Raw genomic sequence first — 16517 nt, forward strand, 5'->3', positions numbered from 1 at the left:
GTGTGCACTTATTTCAGATAACGCTTTTTCTTATGCCCTGAAAATCTCTGTCAGGGCCACCAAGAGGTCATAAGGTGCCTGACCCCCAGGTGGGAGCTCCCTGTCCGAAGGCTGGTGATGCTGAGCGCAGATTGGAGAGCAGACGGGCTCTCGCAGGTTTCCACTGAAAGCAGGTTTCCACTGAAAGCAGGCCCCGATGGCACCCAGAAGCACAGAGAGAAGATGACGCAGTTAACAGTTCCCCCTCCCTACAGTCTGGTGCTGCTAATCCAAGTTAAAACTCCCACCAGCATCTTTGGAGAACCTTCCCTTTTACATCTGGACAGCTTTCTCCCTTTGCCAAGAGAAAGATGGTGCAGGTTTACTGGGGAGCTGCCAAATGACAGCTTGACTTTGCACCTGAGAAGCAGATGAATGAAGAGAAAAGGAAAGCCTCAGCCTGGCACAAATGCCAAGAGTCCTGGGAGCGCGAGTATGACCAACTCCTGGTGCTGCAGCAGCAGCACGTGTGACATGAGCAGAGTCCAGCTGTGGAGGAGGGTGCAGGGGGGACATCACCAAAGTGTGAAGCTGTTATTTGCCAGCTGCAGGCCCCAGGGTGAGACAGGGACCTGGCCATGGCTGATTCTTGGAGGTGTGGGGCAGGCTTGGAGCTCCACACTGTACAGCACCCCTTTGTGAGCTGGTTTGGTTGGCTTTTCTTCACGGAGCCCTTGCAGCAAAGGCTCAGATCAGTGCTCTCAAAAGGCATGTTAACAATCAGCAGGGTGGCTGGCAACCAGAATTTATTAACAACAGCAACATTTTTGGATGTGCAGCTCGTGGTTTACAAACTTTAGGGGTAGAAGGCACCAAGAGCAAGGCTGCATGACACTAATTTCTTGAGTCCTTGTCATTTTAGGGCAGCTGGCACCACACTGGCACAGTCCTGTGCCAGAGCGTGGCCGCTGGGTGACACGGTCCAGGTGCTCCTGAGCCGTCACCTCTCTTCTCCCACACGTATTGTGGTGGGGGGTCTCCAGCAGTGTGTTTTGTGATTCTTTAACCTTTTTGTGAGATTAAGACTACTGCAGTTGTAAAATATGAATTACCCTTGGCACTTCAATTGCCTGTACAAAAATTAAACACACAATCGAGTAGTTGAAGTTGTGAATTTTAACCCACATTTAAAAATGCTTTGCACATGAGGGTTTTTAAAGCAGTATAATGAACACTGTGCCTGACTCATTTGTGGGAGAGCTAAGCAAGCTAAGAGGAAATGTCTCCAGGCAGACATTCCTCAGGGCAGGGATTTCTATCTCATTTTTCTTTCAAGAAACTTAAAAGGACTGGCCCAAAGACTACGTTTGTTGCGTGACCCCACCAGGTGTTTGCAATCTGTAATTCTAGAAGTCACCTGGAGGCCAGGCGTATCCAGCTGGATGCCTTTGCAACAGCTTTCCAGGCACGAGAACAACTGTTCCTAGGGGTTGGTGTACAAGGACTACAGAACTGGATCTACCTGAGCTGGTGGCTACCACCGAAGTGTCCGTAACATGAAGGCTGGGAAAATACCAGGCTGTCGTATCAGAGTCCGTAAGGGATGTCAGATAACCCAGGGCTGCACTACAGAGGCAGCAGGAGCTCTGTGGAGCCTCATGGGAACATGGGGTGAGTAATCACAGCTGCAATTCATTTCAAAGAGAGAAATGAGCTCTCCTGGAGAAACCTGGGACACTTGTGCTGAGAAGACTGATTTTTTTTTTTTTTTTGGTGGAACGAAGGGCTACTTTTAGGTTCAGGTGCAGGAACTAAGTGGGAAAGCCTTCCACATTCCTCTAAGGGCAGGCATTTTCATCACAATTGTAGAGATGCTGAGTGATGTGCCTGGGACATAAGAAAGTCAGTGTTAAAGCCAGGAGCCCACTGAACAGATATCCCAGCTTATGGCTCCAGTGCTGTCCTGCCTGTTTCTGCTGGCTCTTAATTACACACTTTTCCCTGTTAAAGTTGAAAAGCTGAGCACTTGGCGGCTGAGAATTTGCTCTTCCTCTCGCCCCTGTACCACAGCAGCTTCTCAGACAGAATCCGCACAAAACAAACATTTTTTCGCTGCTCTGCTATCAGCAGCTCCACTGAGAGCGCGGGGGTCTGACCCCGGTTCAAGGACAAAGCTGCCGGCGATGCGGCCTTACACCCGTGCTCCGAACCAGCGCCGCTAGCGAGCTGCCACTGAGGAAATTAAGGCAAAATGACAAAAAAAGGCGCCAAGACTTCCTAAAATGAAAATATAATATTTGGCGTTGGGCGTTCGGACCAACGCGGACGCAAGCCCCCAAAATAACGCAGGAACCGCTCGCTTCAGCGGCTTCTCCTCCGCGACGCTCCCGCTGCGCCCGGATATCGCCGGGCCGGAAGTGGGCGCGCGGGGGGCGGAGAGGGGGCGCCGGGGGGGACGCGCATGCGCGGGGAGGGGTTGTCGCGCGGCTCGCCCCGCCCCCGCCGCGGTGGGGGTCCCGCGCGCTGCCTGCCCGCGGCGCGAGGCCCGGCCCGTGCGGCGGGAAGCGCCCTGGGGCTGGGGGGGGGCGGGCTGCGGCGCGAGCGGGGGGGGGTGCGTGCGTGCGTGCGTGCGCGCGCGCGCGCGCGTGCGTGCGTGCGTGAGTGAGTGAGTGAGGAGTGAGAGGAGCCCGGACGGACAGACGGCGTGAGAGGATGTGAAGATGGCGGAGCTGCAGATGCTGCTGGAGGAGGAGATCCCGGGGGGGCGCCGGGCCCTGTTCGACAGCTACACGAACCTCGAGCGGGTGGCCGAGTACTGCGAGACCAACTACATCCAGGTGCGGCGGGCGGGGCGGGCCGCGCGCAGCCTAACGGTCGCCGTCCCCGCCTAACGGTCGCCGTCCCCGCGTGCTGAGGCGGCGGCGGGCGGGCGTGGGGCAGCCCCGGCGGGCCAGGGTCGCGTCCTCGCTCCCTCCCTCCTTCCCTCGCCATTTGCGGCGGGGCCCGCGCTCGGCGGGCAGGTGGGGGCAGCGGGTCCTGCCGCCCCCGTCCCCTTGGCGGGGAGAGGCGGGTGGCAGCGGCCGCTGCAGCCCGGGGAGGAGGAAAGGTGGTTCAACTTCCAGAATGAACTGCCCCGGCGTGACGAGGCGTTTAAATAATTGATTTCTAAATTAAATCCTTTCACTTTGTGAGCGTGTTGAATACTTACTGTGGATTGCGTCTCTGTCGCTCCTTTTTGTGCCCTTCCCACCTTCCGCTCTCCTTTTGCTGACAGCACTGGGATGATGTGAAAAACCGAGTAGGTTATCTGGCTCCTGTAAATGTGGTATTTGCACTTGTTAATTTAGAGCACAATCACATATGTTTTAATTGCGATATGCCTGTTGGTTTATATTTCCCTTCCCCAGCAGGTCTGCAGTATTCGATAGGATGGGCAGCTGCTGAGTGGTAGGTGCAGGATGAGAGCATGATGTAGAGATGATACAGAATTACGGAGAAAGAGATCAAGCACAAGTTGCTACCGCAGCGTGTGATTTTTCCCATGACCCCTCTGAAGCCAGGTTGGTGTTAGGGCTGTGGTTTTTTTCCTTTCTTTATTTACTAGGAAGAGAAGCAAGACATAGTCAGTTCACCTTGATAGTGATTGTAGGGCCAAATGAAAGAGTTTCCCTCAAAAAAAATGAAAAAAAACCCCCAAACCGCGTTAGTTGTGGGTCATTCCTAAGAAGGGCCTGAGAGCATAGGCAAGAAAGCACGGGGACATGGGTTTGTGGTGTCAATGTTGAGAGAAATACAAAGGGTCCCAGTTTTATTTTTGCTTTCAGTCACCGAAGTGGAGAGCGCTTGTGTATTTCCAGAGGACAAGCAGGGATGGATGAGGTCTGTGGCGAGATCATTCTGACAGTGAAAATGGGATAGAATATTTAATCAGCGACAGAGAATACTTAAAATGTCCCTGTAAAAAAGCTCTGACTGTTCCTATTGAATTGTTCAATGACCAACTGTCCTTTGGAGAGAAGACTCTGCATATTTTGAGTCATTTACAAAACATGTCAATTACAGTGAAATTATATAGATATATTTTATTATGTTATAACTTTTCCTATGTAGAATTAAAATCACCTATGTTCTTTAAGAGAAATATATTGAAATATTTCCTTGCAGTCGTAAGTTGACATGCAGAACAGGAGGCTGAGGGGAGACCTTCTTGCTCTCTACAACTACCTGGAAGTGGGTTGTAGCGAGGAGGGGGGGGTTGATCTCTTTTTCCAAGTAACATGCAACAGGACGAGAGGAAATGGACTCAGATTGTGCCAGGGGAGGTTTAGATTGCACATTAGGAAAAATTTCTTCCCAGAAAAGGTTGTCGGGCATTGGAACAGGCTGCCCGGGGCTGTGGGGGAGTCACCGTCCCCGGAGGGGTTTAAAAGATACATAGGTGAGGTTTTTAGGGACATGGCTTGGTGCCAGTGTTACGTTACCAGGTGGACTCGATGATCGTGAGGGTCTGTTCCAACCAAAATGATTCTATGATTCTGTGTACTTAAATTTATGCTTTCTTGAAAACTGGGAAACTGATTTTTCTGGAATAGGGGAGAGAAGTCTTGGAAGGCTAGAATAGAAAGAAGTGGGGGTAGTTTGCTTTTTTTGTTCTTTCTCTGACCTTTTTTGTCGTCTTAGTATAAACCAAACTTCATAAAATCTGTATTGAGCAGCTCCACTTTTATTGTTTTGATAAAAACTACAAAGGAGGACCCCATGCTGTTCTGTACAAATAGAGAATGAAAAAAGATGGTCATTGCCCCAGACTGCATACAGTCTGTAAGGACAGTCTGAGATAATAGGAGATGGATACAGACAGATGGTGAAGGAAGGAAAAGAATGAGGCACTCCGGTCAGCCTGATGGATTCTGGCCACCACACAGCAATACCCTGACTGCTGGCAATTTATCCAAGCATCGTGACAACAGAGAGCTTTAAGTGGGAGGTGAGAAGGAAAGAATGGAATTGTGTTGTGAGTGTTGGCTGTGAGGTGCAGTATGGGTCACAGCATGAATATGTTTAAATTTTAAACAAGTGGGGAATGGAGCTCATCAGCCAGGCGACAGGCCTTTGGAGTTGGCTGAGAGACCATGGAGTGGGATTATTGTAGAGAAGAGATCCAGTGTGAGGGGATTCTGGATTTAGTGATGTGATTGTCCTAGTAACAAATCTGTCAGTGAACCCACCTGCCTTCATGGTGCAAGAGCTACATAAACTCCTGCACAGGTTCTGTATACAAAGATGATTTTTTTTTCTTCTCTGCAAGAGTGGGAATAGGTATATGGATGTAACTATTGGTTAACTGGATATTAGTGATTTTGCTTCTAATTATAATTATTATTCCGAAGTTGTTATGTCCAATTAAGTCCAAATTATATTAAAAAACTGTAGCCTTAGATTTTGTGGCAAAGATGGGCTTGTGATTGCTCCCAAGCGTGCGGAAGAGTAATCATCTGGAAAGTCATATAGTGAAGATAGACTAATTCTACTGTAATCCTTCAGTGTTTCATTGTTGACAGAAGGTTTTGTCGTGCATATTCCTGAGATCTCCTAGAGAAGGCTCAGAACGCAACTGAGATCTGAACTTGACCTGCAGGGCGATGGGCAGTGCGGTCCTGGGGGCATCAAAAGCATTACGCTGGCCTGTATTTGTCAGTAGACAAGCCGCTCCCTTTCCGTGCTGGTTGGTGCTTTTGAGGTTTTATTGTCAAGTACAAAAATTGTTGCAAAAGTCAGTGGAGGCACAGGTCAGTTTAACAGAGAATTTGAAGTTCGGTGCTAATGTGTTTTTTCTCTTTCTCCCCATTAGCAACATCATAGCAGCTTCAAAATAATTGAACATTTAATCTCTTACATGGGGAAATTGCTACTTCATAGTAGAAGGGTTGTGGTGATTGCAACTCGTTTGACTTCGGCTTATGAAATGAAAAAGCCTTTTTTAAAAGTTTTGGCAGTGTTTATCCAAATTATGGTTGATACTCGGTGAGCTCAATTACTTTAGCAACAGGGAGTGTTACATAAATTGTCACTCTTCCCTTGATACAGTAGTATAGCAGAGGACATCAGCTTAAAATTATGTGAAAAATGATTTTTTTTCTGTGATTATGATTCTAGTTTAATAATAATAATAATAATAATCCAGTTGTAAGCACAAATGCCTCAATTGCTCACTTTAATCTGTTTATATTACTAGTGAAATCAAATAACTTTTCTCTCCAAAAAGGTCTTATTCTTCTAATAACTTGGAGAAATCATACAGTTATTTCTATGTCATACTTCTTAAAGAGAAGGGGAAGATACACATTTTTATTTAGGTGGATGTTTTTGTGGTATCTGACACAGTGTCATTCACAGGTTAAATTTTCTACCGTCCAATGCTTTATGCACTAGTGCTGTGTCCTCTATTACCAAGTTCAGTCTCTGTCTAGGCTTTGTAGTAATTATATAAAATTTGTTTATCTAATGTACTTGATATTATAATATTTTATTTTCAGTCTGCATTGATTTATCTGGGTCTTTCATAAAAAGCAGAAAATAGTTATGCTGGACAGTGTGCCATGTTAATAAAATTTTCATATTCCTGCATTGTTTTTGTTCAGGAGTATCCTAGAGAAAATTTCTAGTTATGATGGTGTAAGTAACAAAACCAAGCAATTGCGCCATTTTCACATCTTGTTACTGGTGTACTAGCATAAATTCCAATACCATCTTGGCCTGTCCAGTTTCTTTTCTCTTATCCCGTATGTCTATTCTGGAATAATCTTTTGTTTCTCGTGATCATCACTCTTTTAAAAAATCAGCTTTTCATTTTGTGCAGTGCATGGAGCTTTCTAGAGTAACTGAATGCTTGTGTCTGTTTACTTTTTGTTGGAAGAGTCAGAAAAAGTTACCAGATGGAGGCATTTCAGGCAGTAGTATCTATCAAGAACAGATTAGGGGTGGGGGGAAGTCCCACCGCCAAAATGAGCATGCAGAACCCAGTGAAAAACCAAGCCTCTGTGCTCTGCTCAGCTTGCAGGAGTGCAGGCCTTGTGTGTGTTGTGCTGTCCAGTTTCTTCTAAAAAGCTTCTGTATTTCTTAGTTTTTCAAGATTATTATGCTTGTCAGCTCTAAAGACTGAAAAGGAAGAGTGAGCTTCTGATTTTCCTCTCTTCAGTCTTCAGAGTGCCATGACTGTATTGCATTTTATGTGCAGAAACAGCCTTCTGGTGGTTGTGGAGGATGGAAAGGGGATTTTTATTCTTGTACTTAATATGCTATTCTGGTTAGTAGAAGTACCTGCTTTCAGCTCCTGGAGATAGCTTTATTTAAATAGGCATAGTGGTAAAACCTACTTGTTTCTCGGTAACCTTACTGCAGTCCATAGATCGATGAGTTTCATTGTTGTTTTCCACATATCTGATAATTTTACTTAGACCATGTAAGTAAAACCAAGTAGCTGTAGATTTGGAAGCATCTTCCAGTAGGTTGAACAAGAGAATAAGGCATCTGTTAGCATACTCATTTTAAATTACAGCAGTGGTGGTCCTTTGCAAATACTAACTGAGTGGTTACAGCTTTAGTAATGTAATGTGAAATTTCTGTGGAGCTGCTTGTAATGACTGGTACCAGTATATATCTTGTGTAAGTGTTTAAGGAATTGCAGGTATTATGGTTTATAAACAGGTTCAAGAAAGGTCTCTATCCTCTTTACTGAAGATGAGATGTGTATCACCTTAACAAAGGCAAGTGAGTTAGGACTGTAATATTTATTTAAGCATCAGAAATGCGAGGAAAGCTGTTTTCAACCTTTCTGTTCCTTAAACTTGCTGCTGTTATAAGCCAGCTTTGGTGAAGAGGTGATTAAGCTTAGTATTGATGGAACACTTGTTCTGCAGGCATGAAAGTGGGTATTGATTAGCTCCAGTGAATATTAGTCTAGAACATCAGGAAGATGCTGACAAGTTAAAACTCTTTAAAAATACTAGAAAACTAGTAAACCAGTGATAATCTAGATACAGGACCATCTTGTCTGTTTCTTTCTAAGTGAGTCAATTTAGCTGGCAAAGTTGCTCAAGTGTTTATCAGTCAACCAATCTACTTTTTCTTTGTGTTAGCTGTGCTGCGTTTTGCCAGGAAACTAATTGAATGCATTTAATAGTGTCAAAAGTTCAACCTGGAGTTCAGGAAGAGAAGGATTGATTTTCTATCGAGTCGATGTGGAAATACCATGAGCCATTTTATTAGTGGTAATGGGAGTTACTGGTGGTAGTATTATATGTGTAGGTGTGAAAAGAAAATTTGTAAATATGCATGTTTCAAATATAAAGCAAGCGTTGGAACCCTGAGTGTTAGTGGCATTCTAGTTGTTCCCTTCTATGGTTTATTTTCAGATTGTGGTTCTTGAATAATATTGATCAAGAATTGTAATTCAGGGTAGCAAGCCTCTGCATCCTACAGTTAATAAGTTCTCTAAAATGTATTGTCTGTCGCTCATGTTCTCCTTGCGTGTGCAGTCATTAATCTTTGTGGCTGAGTGCTGTATGTTTTAAGGCAGGAAGCGGTGCACCACCGCGGTGCACCATCTGAGACCAGAGCTTCTCCAGGCAGTGCTTGAAGCAAGTGAAATCTCACTCTGTTACGTTGAGCAGAATATTTGCTTGAAGAAAGCATTGATTTAAATACCATGTTGTGTAGCAGATTTTCAGCAGAGTCTATGTCTAGAGTCTGCTAGCCCATTTTTCTTGGATTTTGTTTTCAAATGCTGTATTTTCACACTTAATTGTGCACCTGTAATTAACCTCCTGCTTATTAATCTAAATTCTGTAAATTTTGCTAGATTCCCGTACCTGGAACTTCAGTCATTGGGCTACTCATCTTCATGAAGCAAAACTGCGTTGTCAGTGGATGAAGCATATAATCACAGCACACTGAATTTAGGTGCATTTCCTCTTTTCAGGGTTCTCACAGGTTAGGTTGTCAGTTTTTTCTTGAAGTGAATGAACTAACATGTTCTTGCAAATGAGTTGTGCCTATTTCAGTGAGAAATCTTGATTTTTCTGGTTCCCAGCTGCAGCGAACAAGTTACTCTGTCAAATTTATAATGATATGCTCTGAACTATGGACTCTGTGTATGCTGTTCACTTTTTCTGTAGTTTATTTCCCAGTAGGTGTCATTGTAATATCTATTCTTAATGATCTTTCAGTTTGAAATATATGTGCTTGTTTTATTATTATTGGCTTAGCGTTACTGTATGAAGTTTTTTTTTTATGCTGGGTGAATTGCGGGGTGAGGAACAATTATTATTTGTTTTGGGGTTTTGGTAGCCTGTATGTGTTGGTTACACACATAGCCAAAGCTAGTTTTGTGTTGAACTCGTACATTTAGTGTTGTGGTTTGCCCCCCACACCCCAGGTAAATGTCCATGTTTTTATTAGAGTATTTTGTAACTTTGTTGTGAATTTACTGCTTTAATATGTATGAACTCTGTCAAAATTCTTGGGAATAACTTTGGGATCTTTTGTCTATTTTTGAGCAGGCTGCTGTTTTGTCAAAGTTGTTTTATACTATAGATTGTATCAAAATTTTAAAACTACTCTTAGAAGATCAGATCATGGCTATTAAATTGCTATTTCAGCTGATATTCTTAACTAGGTTTTAGGGAAGCCTGGGCTGCCTCTGTTTGAACATGCTTATTTCAACCTGCATGCCATCATTATCAAAACAATTTTAATTCTTTTCAGTTTGCAAACTGATATTTAAACTTGTAATTCACTCTAATTTTTTAACTAGGTGGTAAGTTTGTAAGTTGGTGTGAGAAGTGGCGCTCATCTATAGCTTTATAAGTGAGGCAGAATGTTTGCTGCACGGTGCAAAAGTTTCTTGTCTGCCTACTCTTTTTATTGGGTAAATGTCATGGTTTAACCCAAGCCGGCACCCAGGACCACGCTACTGCTCACTCATTGCCACAAAATCCAACACAGTTACTAGAAAGGAAATTAACTCTATCCCAGCCAAAACTAGGACAGTAAAAACCACAGGTCTGCTGCAAGTTGTGGGGAATGTAAATATGTTAAATGTCCCAAACTAAACAGCCATCTTGAATCCGTTTATGTACATTTACCTGTCTGGAGAGTGTGTGTGGGGAGGACACAAAGTATTTAGCTAAAAGGAGAAAAAAACAACTTATATAATAGAATACTACAGATACCAAGCTATTGTGGAAAGTTTATAGTAATTTTAACTGTTTATAAATATATCTTAAAAAAACAATAGTAAAAACAAAAGCCGTGATAAATCAGTGTGCAGTGTTTTCTGATATACTTCTCAGTTTTCTCACTTTATCTAGCTGCTGTTCTGATCTCAGAAATTATCTTCAAAGGTTTAGGCCTGTTTGACTTCGTGTCCTTAAGGAAACGATGATTGTGGAGTGGCTCTCAGAGGGGCAGAATGATTGAGAATGCAGAGGCTCTGAGGAGCAAACTCTGAATGCAAGAGTAGTCTGTAGTCAGCCTAAAATAGTGCAGGTGTTGTTTTTGCAGCCTTTTTGTCAAGTTCTTGATGCACTGCCATTAGAGCAGTCCTTTCCTAAAAGAAAGAAGAAATTCTTTCTGACTACATGTGCATCTGTGTAAATCAATGTGTTTGGATAATAGAAGGTAAAAAGTTACCTGTAGACTCTGAATGTCTGTTATAGCTGTCTGATGGCAATGACAGTTAATTTAAGCTGTCTCCACATCGAGGACACTTCTATAACTACTTGATGAGGCAAGTTAATAGAACTATTGTAAATTGTTACCGTGTTGCGATCTGCTTAAAACTTAGGTTTTCGATTTTTAAAATACATGCATAGTATTTACTTCTATTTTAGTCAATAATTTGATATATAACACAAATACAGTAGGCTGAATGCAGTTTTGATGACTGGAGCAAGAGGAAGGGATAAAAGTCTAATGTTTTTTTTCTCATTTGTATACATAAGTCAATAATAATTTATACCAAATACAGAGATCCTCGAAAACAAAAATTTTCACTGTAATGAGCCTGTTGTAAACATTTGTGGCATATTAAGATCCCTCATTTAAGTAAAGTTTAGAAATTGTATGTATTATGCAAGACAGGCTCTTATGAATTGTCTCACTTGATCAACAGATAATTAAGGCTGAGGTATAAATTATTTAACCACTTATACATATACAAAAAAAGAAATTTTTCTTGAAGTGGACAAGTGGGGAATACGATGCCAGTAATCAACTTGTCCTCTGGAAAGGCTGTGCTTAAAAGCACTGTAAAGAGAAGGAGATTTTGCCTTTGCTTATTTTCTTATAATGAACAAAACTTAATATTTTCCTTGTATTTCACTTTCCATGAGATTTACTTACCTTTTTTAAAAGTTGTATCTTGTGTTAAGGATCCAGAGAAAAATGAGAGATTTCTTTGCACCCGCTGAAGGTTCAAAGTATTATATTTTACTAAATTGACCTTCTTTTATAAGCAGCATGCTCAACTTTTTAATATTCTGTGTATAACCTCAGTCAGATTTTCTGTGTGACATTTTAAACACTAAAGATATTTAAGAAAATTATTTCTTTTTAGCTTTAAATGAGTTATACAGAAAACCCCCCAAACCAAGCAGCATTTTCTTGCATTTTCTGTGCCACCCTTGAGGCTGCATAATGATACTGGTGACAGTGGGAGTTTCTGTGGACCTGTCTTTTTTTCATAAGCAGTGTGATGTGGTTTATCATTTGAGGATGAAAGGTGTTCTGGAGATAAAGCACCAATTTTAGATCTGAAGGTTAGTTTTGGGCATCTACTGTAGAGTTACTTTACGGGTATGACTTCAATTTGCCTTCTGATAAAGCGAACCAAAAAGGCCCTTTTTTTTTTTGAGGGAGAGAAATTATAGTCTTCCTATGGTATTTTTTGAAGTGATTTGACCTTAGTTCTCAAGGCTCTTGGCATTACCCCATGGTAAATACTTTATTCAATGAAACTCCCAGGGCATCTCTGAAAGGCCAAAATCCTGAAAGTGATATTTGTTGTTTAGGTTCTATTGGAGATGGAGGTGTTAGGCTGTGGAGACTGAAATGTGAGGATTATTTAACTTTTTTTTCATATTGTATGTATTGTGCTAGTTGGTCAAACAGCCTTTTTTTCCCTAAACAAATAGATGCCATTCGCCTCTGCACAACCCAAATCCCAATTTGAGCAGTCAGCTTCTTCTACCTCATTGTTTCGGTTCGAAGTAACACAGCTCTTATGCGATGCTTTTCATCTCTAGATCTCATAGTTCACATATCGGGGTAAGTACTGCTTTTGTTTACAAACAGAGTGGAAGGAGCCTTTTCTCAAGGATATTTTGGTCTGGATTTCTTATGCACTTAAGGCTGTGTTTGAGTGTAGCCCTTCAAGAATTGTTGGCGTATGTTTCTTCTGCTGAATGCAGAGGGGAAAGAGGATGGTATTTCCTGTGTTTTAGAGGCAAGCTGTTGAATAAGGTGACTGGAAGATGGTGAGTGTTACAAAAAAGTCAACTGCCTGTGTCTAGAAAGGTGGAGGATTACAGATTATACAGTTGGCGGGCATTCTGCAAAATGGAGAGAATTGCTTGCCTCAATAGCAGCTTGAAAATTCCTTCTTTCTTTGAGCCTCTCTGTGCCCCTCTGTCTTAAAGCCTCTATCATTCATGTTATGAAGCTCTTCTTTCTTTCCAGGATAGTTCTATTTATTGCCATAGCTAGATAGGTAGAGAGGTGATATTATTTAAACGTTTCTTGTCAAATGAAAGGTCATTTGTGCAGCACTTTGATTCATTAACGTATAGAGAAAAGCCCTTTTTTGATGGTAGTAGAACTTGCTGAATATACAGTTGTATCAATCTGTTAGGTTAACTTGAAAACAAATGAACTTACATAAAAAAGAAAGAATGTGAGGTAAGAGAACCTTTTGTGACATAGAAATGGCATACTGCATTTGAAGTGTTCTTATTTCATTGTTACATCTCTCTAATGCTTCTATTCTTGTGACCATCAAAGAGCTCAGAATTGTCAGAACAAGCATGTTGTTGAAATTGGGTGAATAAGCAAAGTCTGAGACTCTCATTCTGTGTCATAATTAAGGTGAATGTAAACACAAAAGTGGGGATTCTTCATATCCTGTAGTGCACAAAACTGCTGTGAGAGGAATCTTGTGTTCTTTCACAAGTTTGCAGTGTCATGTTCTATTTTTATCCTATAATCTTTCATGTCTGTAACTTCGGCGTAATACTGTTATGCCCTCTAAGCATAATGAAGTGAGTAGCCACGACATGACAATACAGTTGATGCAGTTTGAGTAGGCTGGCTTCAAGACGGCGCATAATATTTGCATCCTTAGTGATCCGTTTTATGGCTGAGAGCTCTTGCCATCGTGAGAGTTACCAGAGTGCGTAAAACTCTCTCGTATTGCTGCTATAGTCGGATATCACAAAATTTGGCGTATATGGGGAACAGCATAATAATTCTCAACTGTGGGATTAAAGTCACTCTTTTACTGAAATATTTATGACCTAATTTAGGTTGTATAGCAGGAAGGAATTGTTTTTCCTATTTGAGACAACCATAGCCTGTATATGACTTTCCTTTGAAAATTGTGTGTAGAATAGACTTTTATGACTGTTGCATCTGAAAGTTCATTAGCAGGAATTTTGTTAGGTGAGGATAATAATGGGTTGATTTACTTCATGGAAGTTCTAGAGTTTAAGTTTTATTGGGCTACTCTGGATGTGGCTATTGTTGGGGAAAAATAGCAGTACATTTTTAGCTTTTGCCAACATGTCTGTGACAGATGGTGTCTTGTCTGTCCAATATGGATTCTTTCTGCTCTATAAATATTGATTAGAGAAAAAAAAGTGGTGTTCCATAGCTTTAAAAAAAATGTGTCCTGGTTGATATAGGAGTGACTAAGGGATATTTATACAGGTCTTGGGCAGAACAGCACCAGGACGTGCAGAAATCAATATCTGAACAGATCAAAGATGGGCAGCTGCTAATTTTTGGGCGTTGCAGATGCTCTGTACTACTTTCAGAGGCCTTGTCCAATTCATCTGTCCTTTTCTGAAACACCCTTCCAGCTCTTGTGATAACCAACTTTTTTGGGACAGACCTGGTAGAACTTCTTGTGCCATTGTATGTGCTGCTTATCTTTTGTTTTATAATTGCTGTCAAGTTACAGAGCTCTACTGTGTGTTGGATCCCAAATGACTGGCTTGTCTGATTCTTTGCAAGCAATGTGGGTAGAACTATGTCATTGGCTACTGCCTCTGCAAGGTCCTGCAGAGATTTGCTTCAGGATGCTGACTGGGTGTCCTGGTTTTGGCTGAGATAGCTGCTAGAAAGGAAATTAACTCTGTGGTTTTGATTTCAGATGAGAAGAATGTTGATAATACACTGATGTTTTGGTTGTTACTTTGTAGTCAAGGATTTGCCAGGTGCACAAGAAGTTGGGAGGGGATGCAGCCAGGACAGCTGACCCAAGCTGGCCAAAGGATTATTCCTTGCCATGTGACATCCTGCTCAGGATATAAACTGGAGCTGGCTGGGGGGCAAATATGACTGCTTGGGAATGAATGGGCTGTCAGTGTCATGAGCGGTGAGCAATTGCCTTGTACATCTCTTGTTTTGCATATTCTATTATTATTATTATTATTATTATTATTATTATTATTATTATTATTATTATTATTATTATTTTCTCTTCCTTTGCAGTCCTCTGAAGCTGTTCTTATTTCAACCCACAAGGTTTTTTTTTTCCCTTTCTGATTCTCTCCCACATCCCACTTGGATGGGGGCTGGGGTGTGAGTGAGCGGCTGCGTGGTCTTAGTTGCTGGCTCCGGTTAAGCCACGACACCGGGACATTGCTGAAATTTCAAAGAGTCTTAGCATGAAATTTTGTGTGGTGTTCACACGAGTTATAGTTAAGTGCTGTCTTCAACTGACATTGAAATGTTAGAACTAAGGAACTTAAACTTTTTAGAGATAGAAACTCTTGTTTGGTATTGCTGTCATTCTCATGGGATTAGTCATGTTCATTTAAGTTTATTAACCTCCTATGCTCTTGATTCAAAGAAGGTATTTGGTACATAATCTATTTTCTTTGGGTGAATAAGTAAAAACAACCATGTAGACTTCACAGAACTTCTGCTGAGGTGTCCATTTCCATTATTTTGGCTGTCAGGTAATGCCAATGCTTTGCTTTAAGACAGCAGTCTTAAACATGCACTGTATGAAATCCTTGATCTGAAGGAATTTTCAGAAAAATATAGTCTCTGCAGGCTCATCCTGACTTGATATTCCAAACCATGGCCTTTTGTAGCTAAGCAGGAAGACCCTTAGTGCTTGTAGGTTACGTGTTTCAAGTTCTGGGTGTTCTTTAGTAGATGGAAAACTTTCCATATTGCTCGAGAGGAATTCTGAAATGGCTCTGTGACCTACAGTACAATCATAGTGTATTCCGGTCTGGGGAATGTAAGAATTATTGTATGTGGAAAAGAACTTTGCCCGACTTGGATTTGTTTATCAAGTATATTGTTTTTTATACCTCAGTGTGATACTTGTTAATTCTTAAAATAAGTAATTGGCTAATTCACAGAAAGAAATAGGATTTAAATTGTGTGGAGATGATTGCATTACAGTTGCAGTGTAGTTAATATGGGAGATTAAATGCAGATCCTTTTATGCATGTAAAATGTCCTTATATTGCTTTAAAAAATGGAGTTACCACTGGCGTAAAACTGTCTCTTTCTGGGCAAGAAGCACTGCAATTAGTGTGAAAGTAGGTCATGCTCAGGAAAATGTGTGTGTAAAATACAGATCTCACTGGCAATAATTACAGAAAACTTGATGCTGTGATGTTAAGTTACATGCCGCAGCTTGAATATAGCAACTTTGCTTGCTCTTCTTGAGCCACATAGCAATTCACAGAAGGTTCACTTCTAATTTTGAAGTAAATGGACCAAAAGTGCTGGTTAAACTAGGAAAAAGAGAATAACTACTAATTACAGTGCCTGCATAAAAGTTGTTTTTTTTTTTCCCTACTTATTTTCCAAGATTCTAAAATTGTAGCAGCATAGCAAAGTTTTAGTCTAGTTAAATGAAAAGCCTCCTGCAACCTTCTGTTGTTTTTGTATGTGTTGGCAACTCTATTACAAACATAAACAAAATTGATAAACTTCTGAAAAATCCTTATTTCTAGCAGTCTACCCATGGGAATTAGGCTGGGTCTCCTCTTTTGAGGACATGACTTTTGTATTTATAAAATGTTCACTAGTTAGTCAGGGAGTGCAGAACAGAGATCTAGAGTTTGGCTGACAGTCTCTGCAAAAGAGGCTTGAATCCCATTCTCACTCCGCCAATATTGTGTTTTGTCCAGTGTTATGGTAACGGGAGCAAAAGGTTGTAAGAAAATTCTGTGGCAGAAAAGTGAGCAGATAGAGCTCTTAGGACACATAGGGAACAAATCTGTTGAATAAGAAGA

General features: G+C 41.6%; 1 protein-coding gene across 7 annotated transcripts in view; it reads left to right on the plus strand.

Moving 5' to 3' along the window:
• Positions 1-2485: 2485 nt before the first annotated feature.
• Positions 2486-16517, plus strand: part of ABI2 (abl interactor 2) — a 61040-nt gene continuing 47008 nt past the window's right edge. For all 7 annotated transcript variants that reach the window (XM_065638290.1, XM_065638292.1, XM_065638291.1 and 4 more), the window contains exon 1: positions 2486-2816. In XM_065638290.1, the coding sequence (XP_065494362.1) occupies positions 2700-2816 (117 nt within the window). In that variant the 5' untranslated portion in view covers positions 2486-2699. The remainder of the gene's footprint in view (positions 2817-16517) is intronic.

This window comes from Caloenas nicobarica, chromosome 6 (genome assembly GCF_036013445.1).
Source record: "Caloenas nicobarica isolate bCalNic1 chromosome 6, bCalNic1.hap1, whole genome shotgun sequence".
Lineage (NCBI taxonomy): Eukaryota > Metazoa > Chordata > Aves > Columbiformes > Columbidae > Caloenas > Caloenas nicobarica.